At 37.6% G+C, this 22,039-nt stretch overlaps 1 protein-coding gene across 6 annotated transcripts; it reads left to right on the top strand.

The window, feature by feature from the left end:
- The first annotated feature begins 20 nt into the window (after nucleotides 1-20).
- On the top strand, nucleotides 21-21,816 carry LOC104877603 (uncharacterized). Of its 6 annotated transcripts, none has more exons than XR_009465245.1 (7): nucleotides 21-689; nucleotides 6,957-7,341; nucleotides 8,608-10,037; nucleotides 10,261-10,374; nucleotides 11,104-11,258; nucleotides 14,563-14,694; nucleotides 21,600-21,816. XR_009465245.1 is itself a non-coding variant. In XM_059735312.1 (6 exons), the coding sequence occupies exons 1-6, from the start codon at nucleotides 321-323 to the stop codon at nucleotides 14,609-14,611; spliced, it is 2,502 nt and encodes an 833-aa protein (XP_059591295.1). In that variant the 5' UTR covers nucleotides 21-320; the 3' UTR covers nucleotides 14,612-14,921. The 6 variants fall into 6 exon arrangements, 2 of the variants coding, with proteins under 2 accessions (XP_059591295.1, XP_019072790.1); XR_009465247.1 differs by lacking the exon at nucleotides 21,600-21,816 and adding an exon at nucleotides 20,188-20,404 and having other exon boundaries at nucleotides 8,683-10,037; XR_009465246.1 differs by lacking the exon at nucleotides 21,600-21,816 and adding an exon at nucleotides 20,188-20,404 and having other exon boundaries at nucleotides 8,611-10,037.
- The last annotated feature ends 223 nt before the right edge of the window (nucleotides 21,817-22,039 follow it).

The raw sequence follows: 22,039 nt of genomic DNA, 5'->3' as shown, positions 1-22,039 counted from the left end.
AAAACTCCAAATAACCCCATTGCTTCCCTCTCTTTCTTTCTCTCTCTGCGCTCAGGCCCTCTCTTTGTCTCTCGTCTCCCTCTACATATCACTTACGAGTTTTACACACGCTCACTCCCTCACATCTTTCTCTTCAATTACGCGCCAAAACCTCACAATTTAACGGATCTTTTATTTCGTACTTTTAAAAACCCCCTTTGGACTTCCTTAGGGTTCTCTCTTCTGCTCTCTTCTCTTCCCTTCTCTCCTCTTATCGTCTGTGTTTCTCTCCTGTAAACGGCGTCGTTCAATGGTCTCCCCTCCCTGACCTCCCACTCCCTATGGATCCAACGGCGAGCTCTGAGGTGGAGGCGAGATCCAAGCGCCCGGCGGAGGACGATGGAGAGACGGCCAGGAAGCGGCCCAGGGGCGGGGATGTCAAGAGAGTGGCGGAGATTGTGCTGGTGCTCTCCGCTATGGCGGCCGTCCGCGGCGGCCGGAGTCCTACGGCAGAGGAGAGGGCTATGATGGAGGAGGCCAGGGCGAAGGTGGTGGCCATGTGCGAGGGGTTGGCGCCCAAGGACATTGTGCCCAGGGAGGTGATCGGAGGGATGATTGAGGATCTTGGGATTAGTGGTAGGGAACAGAAGCTAGGGTTTCGGCCTCCCAAGATGTCGATTGCGGAGAAGTTGTTGCTTACCAAGCGGAAGGTGAGGCTAGGGTTTTGTGTTTTTGGTTGGTATCTAGTTTTAATTTTGTTGTGGACATTTTGATTTTTAGTAAGTTGAACTTGAGGAAAGACCTCCGCTTGTCGTCATGTATTTAGACACATGAGACTCCAATTGATGCCATGATTCTATGTTTTGACGCTTGGTTGCTGAGGAACGGTGGGAAAAGCAAAGACATCAAGTTTTTAATTGTTAGGAAAACAAGGAACTTGGTTTCACTTTGCCTGGTACACTTTCTGGATTAGTGTGGTTGATTTCTTTTCTCTCTTTTTTTTTTATTCTGATAAAGCAAAGCAAAATGAAACACAAGATTGTCAGTTTTATTTTATTTTCCTCAGTTTTCACAGAAAAACAAAAAATTGGTGAGGTTAATTTTTGCTGGAAGAATTTGCCTGTTGATTTATTGGCTCGATTTTGGTTACATTTCATTTAAGTTAAATTATTTTCTACAAATGAGAAGAAGGGGTAGGAAGTATGAAGAAGTGCTATGTTGTAGTAACATTGGGGATAGTAAATTATAATCTGCTGTGGATCACAATAGAGTTATAAATTTGAATTTAGGGCTTTCGTCTCCTACCAAATTGATGCTCCCTTGATAAAGAAACATGACAGTAATTTGTAGTTGGAGGCCATGGCACTGCAATATATTTTGTGTCTGTGCGCATGCGTGAATTGGAATTTTTTATTCTTCATGAATTTTTCATTTCTCAAAAATTTTAACCAAAGGTTATATTGTATCTTTGACATAGATGGATCAAACTGATATTCGTATGCTACTGACTTGATAATTTTTTTACCACTTCTCTATGGTTGGATTGTATTAACATGTGAAATTATAAGATTTTATTATGTGGTGTACAAGTATTTTAGGTCAAGGAATATACATCCTTTTTCTCTATTCAACTTAGCAGGGAGGAGCTGAACGAAGCTTTAGAAGATAACTACTTTCTGGCTGTTGTGGTGTAGCTGGGATGAAACAAAACCATAGATCTTTCACAGTGTGGAAGGTGCAAATGGGACAATAAAAAATGTGTTAATTAGTGCTTGTCTAGATATACTTCCTATTATCTATTTTAAAAATAGAAAATAGTAATAACTTCCCAGTTTCGTTAACAAGGGAATGACCCATGGGTTGTTATATAAATATTTTAACTCTTATATAAAAAGTATGAATTTACCAAAAGTCCTTAAAAATTATTTTGAAAATTTTAAAATTTGAGGTAGTAAAATTTTTTTAATACCTCAATATTTTTAAACGTTTTTTAAAAGTCATTATCTTTTTAAGGTAAGTCTCAAAGAGTCTTGCATTTTACGTAGGAGTTACTATCATTTTCTATTTGGAAAAACAGAAATCAAGTGTGTATCCAGAGAACGCCTAATTCAGTGGGAATTGACACTGGTTTAGTTTTAGATTTTATGATTGTTTCGGAATGGATTAGGGTGCTGTTGCACCTTGATTATCTGTTTTTGGGCTTTAGTTCTCTTTGCATGCATCTTGTGTACTTTGATCACACCCTTTTTTTTGCTATGTGTCCATTTAGAATAATTTAATTGGCCTGTCAAAAAAGTTAAGGTTTCTGTTGTTGTGTGAGAATGGATATACTTATACTTGACATCAGGGGCTTTAGAATTTCATTCATCAACCTAAGTTTCACTCTTGTCCAATTTGAATGAGGGACAAATCTCTGTGATAGATTGTTGACATTCCAGCACCATTAATTAATCAGCATAAATCCTTCTAGCATTTAATCTATTTTTTTTTTATTTTAGATAAGAAACCACACAAGAATATATTGATAGAAAAGAAGTACAAAAGGAGGATGAGGAATCCTCCCTCCAAAAGAAAAACTAAACAACATGAAAAAATAACAATACACTAGGTCGTCTCATTGGAACTACTTGAACTACACACTGATAGCCAATCAAGTTGTAATACGTTAAGGGGGGTGCCCTTAAAACCCGCTGAACAAAACGCCTAAAAGGACGCAAGGAAATGAATGGAATCCCAAAGATTCCCTGAATTCCTAGCCTTGTCCTCAAATATCCTAGCGTTTCTTTCCCGCCACACAACCCAGATTAACGCTATACTCGCTTTTTGCCATAGAATTACCCCTCTCTTGGACTTGCCAAATCCTTTGTAATTGATGAACATCATGTCCGAAATGCTTTTCGGAGGAACCCAATCCATCTTGGCTAGCTGAAAAAGTCTGTGCCACAACCCCAACGTCACTGAACAATGGAGGAAGAGATGATATGCTGATTCTCCTTGTTCCATACACAACTTACATATGTCAGGGCTAATAGCTTTGTGGGGTCTCCTCAATTGTAGCAAGTCATTGGTATTCACCTTCTTATGTGCCACAAGCCAGATAAAGGCCTTAACTTTGAAAGGGACTTGAGATTTCCAAACAAACTTAGTGGGGAAAAATGGAGATGAATCAAGCATTTGGGACAGGGCTGTAAAGAAAGATTTGACTGTGAACAAACCTGAAGAACATAAGGACCATGATCTCACATCTGAAACGGAAGTGGATAAGTTCATACAATTTAGAGAGTGCATGAGGCGTTCCAGATCTTCTATCTCGGAATCGGATAGATTACGACGGAAATTAAAGTTCCATGAGAAAGGGCGAGATGAACCAAGTATTGAAGAAATTGGAATATTTTTATCCATTACTACTCGAAATAGTATTGGATATTGGTCTTTTAAAGTTTGGTCCCCCCACCACAAATCTTCCCAAAAGCGAATTCTTTCCCCATCTCCTACGATAAACCGAGTATACTTGGAAAAATCCTGAAAGCCTTGTGCTATGGCCTTCCAAGGACAGCGGTGTGACCATCTGACTATAGTATTGGCATCCCAACCATTTGAGTGTGTCCCGTATATGCTAAGAATGACTTGATGCCAAAGAGATGTACTCTCCCTAGGGAACCTCCACAACCATTTCCCTAGAAGAGCACGATTCCTTAAAGGAATCTTCCCAATCCCCAAACCCCCTATAACCCTCGACTTGCACACAGCTTCCCACCTAACAAGATGATCTCTTTTACCTTCCCCAACCCCTGACCATAGAAAGTCCCTTTGTATCCTCTCGATTTTTGCAGCCACTGAAGCTGGAATCTTAAACGAGGAAAAGAAGTAGCTAGGGATATGGGAAAGGCAAGAGTGTAGGAGAGTTATCCTACCACCGAAAGATAAGTAAGCCTTTTGCCATCCGTCTAATCTCCTAGAGATTCTCTCAATCACTGGATCCCAGAATCCACAAGCAGTTGGGTTCCCTCCCAAAGGAAGACCCAGATAAAGAATGGGCCAATCTGAAGCCTTGCAGTCAAGCAGCAACGCTAACCTAGAAAGATGATTCTGATCAAGGTTGATGCCAAAAAGATTACTCTTGTCAAGATTGACCTTTAGCCCAGATATTTGACCAAACACTAACAATAAACTCTTAAGAGTTTGCAATTCTTCCTCTCTAGGGTTAGCAAATAGGATAGTATCATCTGCGAATTGCAAATGGGTCACCCTACATCTATTTCTACCTACCCTGAAGCCCTCTAGCAAATTTCTTTCCTCAGCTTTCAACAACATTCTACTCAACACATCTGCAACAATAGTGAATAGGAAAGGGGATAAAGGGTCACCTTGTCTTAAACCTCTAGCTGCCTTGACCCATCATTTAGCATTACTGTTCACTAGAATAGCATAAGATACCGACGACAGACAACCTCTCATCCAACTCCTCCATTTAGAACTAAAACCCTTATTCTCCAACACGTGATCTAAGAAATCCCATTTCACATGGTCATAAGCCTTTTCAAAGTCTATCTTGAACACAACTCCCTCCTCCCCTGATCGCTTTTTCTCGTCCACAATCTCATTAGCTATAAGAACTGCGTCCAGAATTTGTCTCCCTTGTACAAAAGCACCTTGAGTGGAGTGGATGGTCTCTTGTAGGACTCCTCTTAGACGCCCTGACAATACTTTTGCTATCATCTTATATAGACAAGTGATCAGACTAATAGGTCTAAAATCCGAAATCTTCTTTGACTGACTCTTTTTAGGCAAAAGGACTATGAAGGAAGCATTAGTGTTTTGATTAATAATCCCACTATTGTGAAACTCTGCAAACACCCTCACTAAGTCTTCCTTGATCACATCCCAACAGTCTTGAAATACTGCTATGGTGAAACCATCAGGCCCCGGCGCCTTATCCCTATCTAACTGAAAGATGACATTAAAGATCTCTGCTTCGGCGAAAGGGGAATCCAACCTAAAAGCACTCTCTTCTGAAATAGGGGACCAATCAATACCTTCTACTCTCCAAGACTCGCCAGGAGGACTTGAGTAAAGCTTCTTGAAATATAGTAATATCTCCTCTGTGATGCTCTCGGAACTGTCCAACACCAAACCTCTTTCATTCACCAAGAGTTTGATGAAATTCTTGTTACGTCTCCCATTAGCCACTTTATGAAACAGCTTTGAGTTACAATCCCCCTCCTTAACCCATTTTATCTTAGCTTTTTGTTTCCAATGAATTTTTCCCTTAAAATTAGCTCCTCTAACTCCCCTTTTCTTATAACTCTTTGAGCTGCAAGATCAGAAGAGAGAGCCCCTTCTTGTTCAATGGCATCAATGTTAGCTATTTCATCCAATATGGTTTTTTTCCTTTCCTTAAGCATTCCAAAAGTATTCTTATTCCAATCTTTCAATTTTGCCTTAACGAATTGTAACTTCCTCATGAACTTGTGATCTTCCCAACCATCTCCTTCAAATTCTCTCCACCAACTGCTAAAGCTCTCTTTGAAATTATGATGTTGCAACCACATATTCTCAAACCTAAAAGGTGTTGGTCCCCACTTGAACGGATTAGTATCCAAGACAATCGGCCAGTGATCCGATGTCCATCTAGGAAGAACTTCTTGAAGGCTTTGAGGGAAGGAAAGCTCCCACTCATTTGAATAGAGAAACCGATCCAATCTCTTACACACCGGTGACTCCTGCATGTTTGACCAAGTAAAAGAGGCATTCCTTAATGGGGGATCATGTAATTCGCTTTCTCTTATAAAACCATCAAAATCCCTCATGCTGGAAGTGACTCCAGATCCCCCCAGTTTTTCTGATCTTCTCCTTATCACATTGAAGTCACTTCCAACACACTATGAGGGATAAGTAAGACCAAAAAGGTCTAACAACTCCACCCAAAACTCCTTCCTAATTGAGGGATTGTTTGGACCATAGACTGCAGACAACCACAATGGTCCGCTTCCATCCAACAAGAACTTGACTGAGACGGAAAAGGATCCTATTACCACCTCCTCACCTCTCATCTTTTTTGAGTCCCAAATGATCAAAATCCCTCCTGAAGCCCCACACACCGGAAGAATAGCTCACTCCTTATTTCTAACCGACCAGACACTACCTACAAACCTTCTATCGCACACCTCTCTTTTTGTTTCCTGAAACATCACTACATCCGGATTCTGAAGCCGCAGAAAATCCTTAACCACCCTCCTCTTTGTCCTAGATCCCAACCCCCTTACATTCCAACTTATGATCTTCATAAAAACACCTCACTGCACCTATAACTCCAGACCATCGCCACCAAATCTCAATTGCCTATGGCAATTCTGTTCTTTCGTCTTGAGTACACCTTAATATCTAAGGAACTCAAGACTTCACAAACTTTAGCCATCTTGCTAGGGGAAAGACCTTCTATTTGGAATCCACTCATCTGGGAGAAATCTGAGTCTCCCTTGCTTATTGCGCCCAGAATAGGGACCCCGTGAGGCGAGCTGGAATTGGTCGTATCATAGTTAAAGCTCTTAGACATCAGATTCATTCCAGCCATCTGGGACTCCACTGCAACAAGATTAGGATTGCCAGCATTTAATCTATCCTTTTGACAATTTCTTGGAAGGCTTTTTTTCCTTAAATATGTTGCATTTTTTTGCCATTTACTAACAGAGGGGTGATGAGCTCGGATGATGAAATTTGTATTTAGTTTGTTATATTATTAATGCATTGTCTACATGTAAGCTCGTGACTAGAGGGCACTTGTTCCTTGCTTAATTAATGAAGGCTTTTATTTTTTCTTATCTAAGACTGGTTTGGATCATCAGGATATGCTTTATGAATTGCATCCTTATTCTATATGTACTGTGCTTTGACAGATTGATGTGCTACATACATATTTATTTTGCTATTTGTTTTTTCTGGTATTCCCTAATGCTTTTGTGTTTTTTTCTCTATAGATGGAAGAATCCAAGGAATTTGTGGCCCATTCTGCTACATATTCATCTCAACGGTTGCAATCAACCTTTGGTTCTCCAACTGAAAGCCGTGGGCCCCAACATACTGCGCGTATGTTTCCATCAGATAAACCCGGTCATCCTCCAATTTCTTCTGGAGGTTTTCAACCTGCTTCACCTTTAGGGAATGTTTCCGCAGCAACTACTACTCCTTTACCATATCAGTTGCCCCCCAATGAAGTAAGGTCATCTATAGCTTCAAGTGGATTAGCAACCAGCAATTTGGGAAGGGATTCTTCTTCTTCTTTATCATTGCCCAGAGTTGAAAGAACACATTTCAGATTGGATGGAAGGCCAAATGGGTCTCCTTATCCATCTCAAGTACAAGGTATTACTTGTTGTTTCATTTTCTTGCCCCAATAAAAACATGAAAGACCGGTGGAAAATCAACTTTCTTTTCCTCTATATCAGAAGCACCCGAAACCTGTAATTTTTGTTATTATTTACAGAATCTAAAAATATCCATGAAGAGAATTGGGGAACACCTAGATGATAATAGTACAAAATGGCTCTTAAGATGTTGTTCAAGGGATTGGGATGGGGATAGGTGAGTTGCCAAGATCAATCCAGTGTAACAGCCAAAAAAAGAATAAATTAAAAAAAGCAAAAAAACAAAAATGAAAAAACAGCCCAAAAAAAAAGGGAACCTAAAAAAAATACTAGTACACAAATACTTGTTTTTTTTCCATGTTGGAATGCCTTTATTGTTGAAGTGATTTTTGTGCTGATTTTAGGTTTTATTGTCTATACCAACAAACATCTCGGCTCTGAGTTTTTGACTAAAATCTGGGTGAATATGCATTATTCATTGCTTGAACATGTTTCTTTGGATTGTCAGCAATAATTACAAGGATTCTAATGATACCCGGCCTTTTCTTCTCAATTTTCTTCCCTTTTCCTTGTTTTCCTATTCCTTCTGGGCATAATTAGTTGTTTGAACATGTTGTTTGGATATTACAAGGATTGTAATGATATCTGATTGTTTCTTTTTCAATTTTCTTCCCTTTTCCGCATTTTTTTTTGTTTTTGTATTGTTTTTTGTTTTTTTTTGGTCTTTTGTTTTTGTGCGGGGGTAGCTTTTGCAAAGTGGGGGTCTGGTTTGTTTGGTAGGGCATAGCTTACTGGTGATATTTTCCATATGTCACCCTTCTTTTCTAGTATTTCAGAATTAATGTTGTGTTAGATTTCTTTCCCAAAGAAGGAAAAATAAAAATGAAAAAAAATTTGCCATCTTATTGCCATTATTTGGTTGAACATATTTGCTTAGACCATTAGCAATAATTTCAAGGATTGCAATGACCACCCAGCTGAGTTTATTCAATTTTATTTCCTTTTTTTCTCTTCTTTTTTCTCCTTCTGTAGGGGAATTTGGGGGGGGGGGGGGGGGGGGGGGGTGGTTTGTTAGGGTCCTAGGCTACTGGTGATATTTAACCAAGTTTGTTCTTAGCTTGTGCTATCTTGGAATTAGGGTAGGTCTCATTTTTTCCCAAGAAATTTAGTTTTTTTCTATTACCATCTTATCACCTTTAGTCTTCTTTACTCGTTTTTCTTTGTTGGATTTTTCTGATTGTTATATGCGCATATAAACTGTCAGCAGCAAACTCTTCTGTTGATCACTTTCCGGCAAAAACTCCAACCTGGTCCTTACAACCACAATCTGTTTCATCAGTGAAAACTGGGCCAGAGAACAAGGTGCAGGATCATATTGCTGCTAGGGTTGAGGGGGCTGCTGATATTAGTTCGTCAAGAATGGCTCCTCAATCAACAAGAGATCAGAACTCTAGATCATTTGTTACTCATACTACACCTGGACATTTGCAAAGCACACAGCAGCTGTTACTGGGCAACAACTTTCAACCGTCTTCCCTTTCCAGTAATCACAATGAAATTGGTAAAATTGTTCAGAAGTTATTACATCCACAGCTTCCTCAGCATCCCACATGGAATCCTCCTTCAAGGGATTACATGAATAAGGCTGTGACTTGCCAGATATGCAAGCTCACCATTAATGAGGTGGAAAACGTACTTCTTTGTGATGCATGTGAAAGAGGATTTCATTTAAAATGCCTTCAGTCATACAATCACAAAGGAATTCCTAGAGGCGAGTGGCATTGCCCAAAGTGCTTGTCGCTGAGTAGTGGGAAGCCTTTGCCCCCTAAATATGGTCGTGTTATGAGAAATATGAACACACCAAAAGGGCCTATTAGTGCAGCTGGAGTGCAGCCATCTTCAGAGAAGAAAGTTGGGATTCTGGATCAACAGAAGATAACAGAAAATGGAAATTCTGATTTACAGGGTCATAATGGTTCCCTGGTAAACAACCATATTGAGTTGGCATCTGATTCAAAGACATTGAATGCAAGTCAAGTGCAAGTGAATAATTCCTCATCAAGTATCAAAAATGTGGATGACAAGCCTTCTTCTGGAACTTACCCTAATAACTCAATCAAGTCCTTGGGGGCAGCTTGTGGTTCTCTATCTATTGCCTCATCAAATGAGACATCTACTCAACACAGTAAAATTTCTGAATCATCCTCACGTGAAGAGAGACTGGTTCCTAAACCAGATCCACAGCCCCCCAAATTATCTGATGCGATTAGTGATATGTCCCATCATTTACAAGTCTCACATAACCCACAAGATGTTGACAGTACTAGGCTGACAAACTGTGCTGAAATTCCATCAAAGAATTATCATGACAACAACACTATGGTTAAAGACTCAGAAAAAACTTATACAAGAGGAACTTCTGATTGTAACCTAACATATGATATTAAGCGAGATGACCAAGATGTTGCACAGGCAAGTTCTGTTGGAACTTCTGGGACTAGTGCAGGGGCTAAAGAGCCTACTGGATTTTCTCCAGATGGATTGCATGATGTTCAATGGATTGGCGACGTACTTAGAGTTGTAGAGGAGAAGACATTTTACCAGTCTTGTTGCATCAATGGAGTATCATATAAAGTGCTGGATCATGCTCTCTTTCATTCCAGCAATGACAAATTGATACCATTTAAGCTTCAGGCAAGCCATTCATCAAGCATTCAATGATTCTTCTAGCAGTTATTCTCATAGAATTATACCAGTAATAACATAATTTTGTCTCTGTTACTACTGTAGCATTAAGACATTGTAAATTTTCTGTTAGTTTCTGACAGGAACCATGTACTATATTTGATGCCTTCTGGAGAATTGTTATTCCTTTTAGGATATTTTATATGGGAAATGTTTTTACCTTTTCCTGCAGGGCATGTGGGAGGATAGCAAGACTAGGTCAAAATGGGTGATGGCCAATCAATGCTACTTTCCTAGTGACTTGCCAGAGGTTGTTGGTCGCCCGAGTGCTCCGGAAAGCAATGAGGTGAATAGTTTTTGTGATAAATTTTTGTTTTTTTTCCCTTGTGTTTATGCATATAATGGAAGTGTGATGTGGACTATCTGTCATGTAGATGAACGGTTGGCATAGTGTCAACACTATAAAACCATCTATCTTCCCAAATTTCTAAGGGCCTGTTTGGAAATTGTTTTCGAAAACAATTTTCTAGCTTAAAAAACACATTTAGCAAACTTTTGACAGAACAACTTTTTAAAATCTGTTCTAAAAGCAGGTTGTTTTTAATAACAAATTTTAGATGTTTTCAGTTATTCTTTGTAGAGTATTTTGTGTAATAATTAAAAATATGTAGAATGCTTTGAAAATTTTTGTATTGTGCATAAGTGTGTAGTATCTTCTTGGTGAACAAGCCAAGAAAATTGTTTTTTGTATGTAAGATCCCAAACAGAATTTTGTACCTGAAAGCAATTGAGTAGTGTTCTTCAAAAACTGTTCTTTGGGAACTATTTTCGAAAACGTTCTCAAACAGGCCTTAAGATTTTATCATATAACCATGCAAAGGGAATTCAAACTAGGATGTGCATTGGACTGATAAACACACAGATACTGCTTGAAGCATTGCACTCCCTTTGTTCACATGTCATTTAGTGAACATTGTTGATGTAGTGGAATTTTGTCCCTGTGGATTGGCATTTTAGCAGAGAGTTTGTGTTGTCCACATTAAAGTTCATGTGAATTCCTTGTTCCTTTGGTTAGGTCTATGAATCTAATCACGATAGTGCCATAACGGCTGGCTTGATTCAAGGTCCATGTGAAGTTCTTCCTCCAGACAAGTTTAAGGAAGAAAGTGAAAGAAGAACACTTTTAGGGACTGAGGCAAATGATGGATTATGGCCGATCTTCCTATGCAAGTATGTGTTGTCACCTCTTATATTTGATCCAAATACTTTGTTGATACTTACAATTGCTCTGACAGAATAGATGCATGATGTGAATCTGCACGGTGCATGTGTGAATGAGTCATGTTGCCTTGTTAAAATTTCCTGCTTGAAGGTGTGTCATATCTTTGTGTAATTAGGGATGAACGGTTATAAAAGTTAGATCAGTTCTACACTTTCATGAAGAATTTTGAAAATGTACATTCTTTGAAGTGTGCCAGTTAGTCTTTGTCATGCAGGATCATTCAGAAACAGGCACAGGACCCTCCCTTGTTAGGTTGGTTGAGTTTTCTTCCTCCAAGGCAGCGTTGGGGTGGGGATGCTCATTTCCATATCTGCTATATTGCTATCCCTAACGTGATCCATGTTGTACATCAATCGTCCTCTCCATCTTGAGGTCATCAAGACCTCAAGAAATATAGAAACTAATGAACATTGAATTTATTTTTTTTGCTATATTATTTACTTTATTTATTTTTTAAACTTTGGTAATCTATACTATTATATTAAGACAACCCATTTTTAGTCTAATCGCATTTTAATCCATTGCACAAACACTAGGGTTTTGTGGGAGTTATTATTTGCTCTCTTTGGGGTGACATGGGTTCTTTCATTCTCGGTTAGGGAAGCTCTACTTGGTTGGCATGGGTCCTTTGTAGGCAAGAAGTGTAAAAAGGATTGGATGCTGGACTCCGTTATGCCTTTTTTGGGCGGTGTGGAAGGAAAGAAATAGGATCGTTTTTTATAATGAAGAGCTTTCAATACATAGGGTGAAGAATTCTTTTGTGTGCAGTTTTTGGTCTTGGACTAAGTTGTATATAGTTGATGGACCTTTACCTTTAATCAACTTTTGTGATTGGTTGGGTTCTAGGTGAGGGCGGGTGAGATTTTTTGTATCTCTTATTTTTTGTTGCTTTTGCCTTTTGGTGCCTACTGTATACTTTTTGTATGCTTTTGGTTGGCCTTTGGGCAACCTTTTCTCTTCATTTATAAAATTTTCTGCTGCTTTTACCTATTAGAAAAAGACAACCCATTTTTAGTATAATCAGACTAGTTTAAAAAATTAATATGCAAGTCAAAATATAAGGGTAAAAAAATAAAAATAAAAAATAAATTAATAAAGCTCCCTCCCCTTAACAAAAACTTAGTCAATCTATAAAATTTACCATAGACATTGACGTCTCATTTACTAACCTCCTAACTCACATCAAGAGAGTACAAAGAAACAAAGATATGTGCTTTATCCGTCAGCGCCACACTTTCAGATGATCTATAATTTTTTTTTTCCTTCCAAATAGTCTAAAAATAACAAAGCTGCAGTAGCTTTCCAAGTCTTCTTTTGCTTTTTGCCCACCTCTTCAACCTAGGAGAGCATGATGATCCAGTGAAGACGAGATGTATGCAAAGCCAAACAAAGAGAGAACTGATCATTATAAAATCTTTGCTTTACCATAGACTGCCTAACGAAGAAAGAATGTGATCCATTGCTTTTATTTTGTCTTTGCATAAATTGCACTTACTCACCAAAGTCTATCATCTCTTTTATGGCTAGTCCAATGTCAAAACCCTCTCCCGTGCTGCTTCTCAAACAAAGAGCCCCATCATGGTTGGAACCCATTAATTCCCAACACAACAGAAAGGACAGCTTCTTGCTCCTTGGAATCTTAAAAACCCAACAGATAAAAGGCGTCTTCCTTCTTAACTGAAACTTTTCCAAACATCTCCTTATTCTAGGCCTTGAGTTTGACCCATCTCCTTATTCTAAACATTTCCGGTGCTTTGCCTCTGCTCACACCACCCCCTCTAACAAAAGGAGCAAATGATCTGAAACTGGTGTGGTGAAACACGTTGCAACAGTCCATTGAAATAGTTACCCCAATCTTTTGACACTAGGAACTGTTCTAATCTCAATGGGGACTAATTGTTCAAATCACCGGGCCATCACTCAACTAAAGTAGAAAGGAGTAATTTCAAACAACATAAATACAATCCATAAAGTGCACATTAGCACAAATAGTGGGAGGAGTTCTCTATAGTAATCACCTTCCCCTACGATAATTACTCTCTCTCAAGTAATGCAAGGTAATTATTGTGCATACCACCCTTTTGTTGCTAAGAGATTAAAGGGAGATTGAGGGGCAAAGCATATAGACGAAATAAAAGGTCCATTGCCAAGGGTAGGGTGGATGTTGATTAATGAGAAGGGATATTATATATTACATAATGTGGTAATACCTGCAACATTTGCTTTTGGGGACAATACCTTGTGTAATTTTAATACTCCAAATATAATGTGTCCAGAAGATCACTGTATATAGTTTTTATATTGCATCATTTGCCTTTAGGAGTAATACCTTGTCTAATTTTCTTACTTCCTAATATGTGACATTTCCCAAAGACCATTGTATCTATTTAGTTGAATAAAGTTGCCCAATTTATAAGTGAGAATGTTTGAATTAATAGTCTTATCTCATGTTCTGGAAGGATCTTGATTATGATGTAGCTGTGAAAGTACCTATGCAATTTTCCTGTTATTACATGGTTGCTAATTAAATCACCCAAAACACACGTCAAACAGAATATTTGATGCATTTAAATCTCCAGGAAATCTGTGTAATATAACAAAGTCAATGAAAAGAACTTTGATAGAGAGATACTATCATGGTAGTAATATTTAAATTACTTTGAATACCTAAAAATTGGCAAGCATGGGAAAATGAAGTTTTAATTTAAAATCAGCCATGATTAATGAAATTTCAGCAACAGAATGGTATCCTATCGAATTATAAGCCCATTTACCATACCCAGCCAGAGACTTTTAAGCATTCACCGTACAAAGTTTTTTGTGTCGATTGTTATTAATAGTTCAATTATTCTCTCTTTCTTGCAAATTCTAGATAAATTCAGTTCATGCCTAACTCATTGGTATTACTACCTAATAAATGTTAAAGACCATACTGCAGAATATGTACTTAAGTTTGTGCTGGAAACATTGTGGAGGTGCATATACTAATATTGTATGAATACCCAATTGTCTACCCTTAAATAATTGTTCCGACAATACTTTTTTTATACTGAATGGATCCTAAGCAAATGCTTCAGATTTGACTTTTAGAATTGGGTTACATGTGGTTGTGTTGATTAATTTAGTTGTCCTACCATGGTAGCAAAGACAATTTAGAGTTTGTTTGCTTATATCGTCTCTGCTTTTACTTAATTGGAGCATGAATTATCTTATCTTGACTTTTTCTTATGAGATAACAACTTTCTTTTGCAGATGGTTCTATGATAAATTCAATGGGCTTTTCCAACCTTTTTTCAGTTGACCCAGTAGTGGATATTTTTTACTTGACATTATATTGTCGTTAGGGTTTTGTTGCTGTAGCTCCATGGTGCTCTTTTTGATCAGGTGGGTATACATGTTGAACCTGTTCCATTTCCTTTCCAAGCACTGTTCTTATGTTAATGATAGCTGCTCATTCAGAATAGGGGGCTCATAGAGTTTAGTAGTATAAGCAGGTCGAAGTCATTGTCTACATGTATGTGTGCATTTACCCATCTAGCTTCAAGCCTTACACACTGTGGAAAAAGCTTTGTACTTCAAAATCTCCTTATAATGATAGACATTGATGGGAATTGCTTGATCTAATGAATCATCCTATGCCATTCATAATACTATACATTTGATTAAATAAATAGAAGGTACTCTTGCATATTTATATGAGAAAAGTGGAAGGTTATTATCTGATTATTCAATGCTTGTCATATATAATACATAGCATAGGGAGAATGAATGGGGCTGGGGGAAAAGCAAAGATGGGAGAAGGTAAAAATGAAGAAAATGAAGTTTTTTGGCTTTCTTTTTTTTTTTTTAATAATCAGTTAAAAAAATGGTATTGGGAAGTGCCAGTAAGAAGCAAACCCTAATATACCAGGACATATACGAGGAAATCTGGACAAAGCTAAAAGCTACCCCCTCCTATCAACAAACTCAAGAAGAGTCTATACTTTTTTTCCTTTGAGATTCCAAAGATCATGAATATGAAAAGACTTCCTAACTGTGAATATCAAAACTCCTTCCTATTTGTTTTCTTCTGGATGCACCAATATGTAGAGAAAGAAGCTTTAAACTTCACTATGGAGAGTGCTAATTCTTCAAACTCCTTCCAATTTCTTTTCTTCCAAATACACAAGAAAATTACAATGTTGCAGTCCTCCAGATGTTTCTCCTATCATTCCTTGTAAAACTGTCATGCCTGGATAGCATGGTACTCTTGATTGAAGAAGGAAACTCAATAACACCAAAAGAACACTATGGCCCACATCTCAAATGCTACAATACAAGAAATGAAGAATATAATTTTTCAATTATACACTCTTGCCTTTTGCGAAGCGTCACAGGATCATATAACTTATTTGAGCTGGTTGCTTATGCTTTTCAAGGCCATTTCAGGTTTGAGAATCACTTTGGACAAAAGTGAGTTGATTCCTATTGGATGTGTGGATAATTTAGATGACTTGGCCTTGGAGTTGGGTTGCAAGGTGGACATTGTCCCTTCCTCTTACTTGGGTCTTCCTCTGGGGCCTCCCTTCAAACCCGTGGCAACTTAGGATGGGGTGGAAGAGAGGTTCTGCAGAAGGCTGGTCATATGGAAAAGACAATATATTTTAAAAGGAGAGGCTTCCTTTGATTCGAAGCACTCTTTCTAGTATGTCTATCTACTTCATGTCTTTAGTCTGCACCCCAAGGCTAGTTAAATTGATGTTAGAGAAAATTCAAAGGGATTTTTGTGGGGAAGTGGGACTCTCGTGCAAAAACCTTGCTTAGTAAGGTGGATGACTATTTATTCAGGTAAAAGGAAGGGAGATTTGGGCATGAGGAGCCTTTCAATACTGAACAAAGCTCTCCTTTGTAAGTGGAGTTAGCCCTTTGCTGTAAAAAGGGGGGTGTTGTGGAAGCAAGTTATCAGCCGGAAGTATGGTAAAGATTATGAGGGGTGGCGATCTTGCGAGCTGAGGGGTGGTCATGGTGTTAGCCTTTGGAAGACCATAAGAAAGGAGTGGGATCTTTTGAGTAACAAAATTTCTTTCTCAATGGGTAATGGTCGGAGAGTGAGGTTTTGAAAGGACAAGTGGTACAGAGACAAACCGCTTAGTGTTTCCTTTCCCTCCTTATTTGCCCTAGCCGCTTCTAATTAGTTCACAAGGTACAACTCCTCGCATCTACTAGTTGATAGTGTCTTCTCCCCATCAGCTTCCTGCAGCCAACCCTGGATGGTGCACAAGGTCCATACAATTGAGATGGAGAAGCAAAGACTAAGCCATGGCAATGGTGTCTTGAAAAAACATTTAACCAAGAAAACTCCTTTCTTGGAATATCTTCTAACTAATGATCCTCTCTCAAACTGCTGTCACCTTTGATAAATGCAAACCAAAAAACTTCCCACCTCTTCCAAAAGTCCCAAACATAGAAGCTTCTGGTGAACCATTGGTGGGAACCATCATCCAATACCAATAAATAGCTACCTATGCATCCCTATCAACTAGCAAAGCAAAATGAAATGAAAAGTGAGCCTTCAGGCTTTTACCTTTCCACACTACATATCAAGCTGAAACTTCATGCTTCATCCCATTGCCCTTCGAAAGGGCCATGTCCTGAAAGAGATCCCAATCTTTCCCAATTGGTTTCCCAAGGCTCTGCCCTAAAAGTTCCTATGAATCCTGTGAACAACATCCTCTTCAACTCTTGAACTTTCCCACCACCTTTATCCAATACTTACCCTGTAACCCCTACAAATCTCAAGATCCAGTTACCAAGAAAAACTTTATTACGAACCAGAAAGTTGCTAATCCCAATCTACCCATTTTCTTTGATGCAATACTAGTCTCCTGGTTCATGAAATGTGATATACTACCCTTCTTAACTCCTTCCTAAAGAAATCCTTTTGGAGTTTCCATGACATCAAGCAAACTGATGTCAGTGGTACAAAGAACATAAAGTACATGGGAAAATTCAAAAGGATGCTCTGAATAAGAGTGATTCCACACTCCTAGATAAATATTGCCCATTCCATGAAACTAGCTATTTCTCAAATTGCCTAATTACTGCCCAGGCTCCTCTAGATCTGAAAGGAGCACTTGACAAGCCAATAAGAAAACTGAAGTGGCCCACCTTAATACCCAAGCAAAGCTGTAAGGGTGTCCACCTACATCACCCCACCCCCTTTTATTTTTCAAGCTCCTACTGGGACTTGAACCTTACCCAGATTGACCTTGAAACCTAAGATAGCTTTAAAAACATAAGTGGTTCACCACTTGCCCAAAAAGAAATGGTGTTCTCAGCAAATAATAGATGCAAACTCTCCATCGTTGCTCTCCCTTCTCTCCAACTTGAAGTGTTTGAATAATATACCTTCCACTTTCATATTAATGTTCCCAAGGACTCCACCACCAACACAAAAACATAAGAGAGCAGTTCCCCTGCCACAAATCTCCTGGGTAATGAAAATTTTCCAAAGACATGCCATTCACTAAGACTGAAGGTCTGACACTAGAAATACCTTGTCTTTTTAAGGCCTTGTTTGGGATTGAATTTAGACCTCTTAGAATCACTGTTCTTATAATCTCTTGTTTTTAACTTACGTGTTTGGTAAAATTTAAGACATGTAATTCTCACAGAATCTCGTCCATTTTGACAGCTATTTTGAAAATCAGATAAGATAGGTTTTGAAAAGTTATTTTCCAAGAATCAAGATATCTTCTTTAATGATATTTTAAATTATCTAATATGTCTTTAAATAGTCCGTGATATACAAACTTTAGACTCAAAATTCATATTTGCATCTAGTTAATGATTTATTTTTATTTATTTATAGTTGATATTATTATTTAATATTATGCATAATAAACTGATTTAAGTGAGTGCATGATACTAAATATTAGTTCAAACCCTTTTGTTGTTAGTGTGTAATATTTGTAGGAATTTATATTTGATACTACTCATCCTAAAATATAAAATAAAATACTACTATAAATGTGTTTACTTTGAATTGAATTAAAATAGAAAGTTGAAACTACTTTTGAAAAGAAAATGAAAATATTTAAAGTTGATTTTAAATGAATGATACAATGATTTATTTAACTAAAGATTCTTTGTATACCTAAGAATAAAGAGAACTGATTACATTTTTAACATTCCCTTGGTCATTATACATGTTCACAACAACTTAACAATTCTGTTTTATCAAACACTTCAAATGTTTCTTTTGAAACTAACAGAACTTTTGAAACCATAGCTGTTTTTCTTTCCTTTTGTCATTACATATGTTCACAACAATTTAATAATTCAGTTTTATCGAATACTTAAATGGTTTTTTTTAAACTCAGAGCACTCTTGAATAGCTGATTTTTCTTTTAACATAGTTACATTATTTGTTCTTTTTTCAAAAGCTACAGTATACCAAACTAGCCCTGAGTTGGCACAGTAGTAGGCTTTCTTTTTTATTTTATTTTTCTAGGTTAATGGCCACTATTAAATAGTTTTCTGAAGTTAAAGGGAGAACAATGCACTGGTTATCTCTGATCAATATATATATAGATAGATATTGGTAATTATCATTTGATATTTTGAATTACTTTTTCATTTTTTTTTTGGGAGTGGGGCCCCGGTGGTGCTGAGGGTGGGTGGCCATGATTGATATTGTGTTGGACTGACCTTTTCTCATAAGAGGAGCTGGTGTTTTTATTTTTTTGCTGGTGGCATTGTAGATTGTACCTGGGAGACAATGGCTTATTTTTACCTGATGCTAATTGAATAATAGTTGTAGTAGATTAATATTCAACATAGTTCTATGGTAATAGGTGTGGTATAAGATTTATATTTGGTCAATTGCTATTGATAGAGACCTCAGTTTCCAGTCTTTAAAATGCTAGAACATGACACTAGGCTTGCCATGTCTCTCTGCCAACTGATTTAGCACAAGCAGTTTAGTTGAGAGATTAGACGGTATGAAGTGCAGAGATTGATCATCCATAATGTGAGACTGCAAGAAGCAGTGGGGAAGGGTTTACTTTGGAGGGAGGAGAAGAAATTCCTTGTCAATTTTTTTACAACTCATTATATGCTGAGAATTCAGAGATGTTCCCTGCCAAAGAAATTTGGGGCACCTGTGCCCCATTGAGAGCCTGCTCTCTTTTGCTTGGGTGGCAATATGGGGGGACGATTCTAACTATGGATAGCCTTCTAAGGAATGGATGGTCGATGATCTACAGATGTGGTGTTTGTAAAGTTCGTGAGAAATCTTCAGATTACAACTTAATCCATTGTGATGGAGCTATATAGTCATGGGATATGTTATTAACAATTATTGGACTGCAGTGGGTGTTTCCCCATTTGGTGAAAAAGTTCCTCATCGGGATGGAAGGTGCAAGGCTTGGATAAAAGGTGAAGGCAGGTCTAGAGTGTTGCTCTCCTTACTTGTTTAGGTGCATGTGGCGAGACCATAGTACAATGATTTCATTGAGAAAGACTTTCCGACCAGAAGTTGAAGGGGAACCTTATCAAATCCCATTGGAATGGTCTAAAGTCCTGTTGGAGAGGAGAATTGTTCATTGTTGAATTTTATAGAAAGCCTAAACTATGGCCAGTGACTGGCTCTTTTTTATGTTGTTGTCCAGGTGTTGCTTTTTTGTTTCTTTGGTACCACAATACCTGAGGTGCCTCTTCTATACCCCATATGTATATAGGGTGTGCCCTTTTTTTGTTGGCATTGTTTGATATCCTTGTTTTCCTATCCAAAAATAAATAAATAAAATTGTTATTATTATTATTATTTTCATTACATTGATGTTTGTATGTCAAGTATCTGTCAAAGATCTTTACTCAGTTATTTTTCCATAACAGGTAGTATCTTGCGGATGGGGCTTTCAGACAATTGATTAGTCAGGGAGTTTTAATACCCATGTCTTGTACAATATGTAGCTGTAGTCCCAGTTTGTATCATCTTTCAAAAGTAATTCAAATTGAATCAGTTCATGCCCATTTTTTGGTACTTAGATGCCTCCATCATATTACCAGCAAGTGAAATATAAATGGAAAATCTTCTGGTTCTTTTCATGAATGTTCTGAATTATTTATTCCATTGACATGAAAATTTAAATTTCTTTTTGTCAAAATATTTCGATTTCAATTTCAATTTCAATTTCAATATCATCAGTCACCTTGGTTACATTAATGAAATTCATTTCTTTCTTGGGATGAATTTGATATGCAACTCTATGGTAGAAGTGGACCACAATTCCTGGTACATAGCCAACAAAAATTATGTACCATCATACTTCTGGGCATGTCTGACTTTCTAGGGTTTCATAAATACCGCAAGAGATTTAAAGTTGTTGATTTATTTGTAGTCTCTTGTGGTTATTGATTGCAGACAAGGAGTAGCGTGTATGTTGATCACAGTTTACTTTGAAATGCTAAAACTTGTACGAACATGCAACTAGATCCTAGGTATGCATGTGGATGAATAGAAGATTTGCTCCATAACTTAAAATGTTTAAATGGAGCACTTACTGTGATGTGCATGGCCCTTGCGCATTTATGTAAAATTTACTTGCCTAAGGTGTCAACATGTTTTGTTCTTTAGTTTTTTGGGATTGAGGACTTGTTTAGGTACATCGAATGTGTTATATTTTTTTCTTCCATTGCTATCTTTCATTTGATAAGATTGAATTCTGAATTAGATTCCCAACTCATAATTAAAAAATCTCTACTCACAGATTTCCTAGATTCAAACATCAGTCACTAGTTTAAATTGCCTTATGCAGGCTTTAGAAATAGAGTATGGCTTTATTTGTGAAAGTTCAAAACTAAAATCTCTGCTTCCTTCAGTAAACTTTTGAATGGCTCTTTTTCCTATTCAATACTTAAGCTTGGAGACCTTCACTAAGTATTTTAGTAGGCTGTTGCTGTCACTATGAAAGGTATATATATATATATATACACACACCATCAATTGGGTCTGCCCATTCTACAGTATTACTTTATTGCCAATCTATGAATGCCTTTTTATCTATTGTATTGTATTTTGGACCATGTTTCTATTCTATTCTAGGCTGCCCTGTCTTCTCACAATTGCAACTCATTTTTTGGGTTCTCTCTCTCTCTCTCTTTTTCTTCCTTTTTTGGTCACTTCTCGCAGGTCTTTATTCTGCAGAACAAATTATAATATTTGACTCTCATCTTATTCTCAGCTAGAATATCTCAAGTGTTAATGTTTTAATATATTATCTTGTCTTTTTGGCCATCCATTTCAGCATTCTCATCTTGGCTAAATTATAAGCATGATTCGCCATTGCCCAGCAGTGCTCCTCAAAGCATGACAGACAGCATTCCAAAGCTGACTTACGAAATTATTACTCAACTTTCAGTCATCTTTTAGCGAAATCGATATCTAGAACTGCATGCTTATGTTACAAAATTATTACTTTGCCTGGTAGTTATCTTTCTATCGGATGGATATTTTGAACTGCATGCTTATGTGAGACATCATTTGTCAATAGGGGATCAACAAAGTAGCTGCTGGTATCCACTGTAGGGCTATAATCATGGACTGTATACTTCAGCTTGCAAATATCCATCTTTAGTTGTTCATTTTGCAGTCTCTGATATTGGGAACCAAAACCCATTCTACTTTAACAGGCAGTTCAACTGGCTTCAATAATACTGCTCAAGAATAGGTGATGCCCCAGCTTGA

The sequence above is a fragment of the Vitis vinifera genome, chromosome 19 (genome assembly GCF_030704535.1).
Source record: "Vitis vinifera cultivar Pinot Noir 40024 chromosome 19, ASM3070453v1".
In the NCBI taxonomy this organism is placed as follows: Eukaryota; Viridiplantae; Streptophyta; class Magnoliopsida; order Vitales; family Vitaceae; genus Vitis; species Vitis vinifera.
Note: the sequence above shows the minus strand (reverse complement) of the source record. Positions and strands in the feature narration are given on the sequence as shown.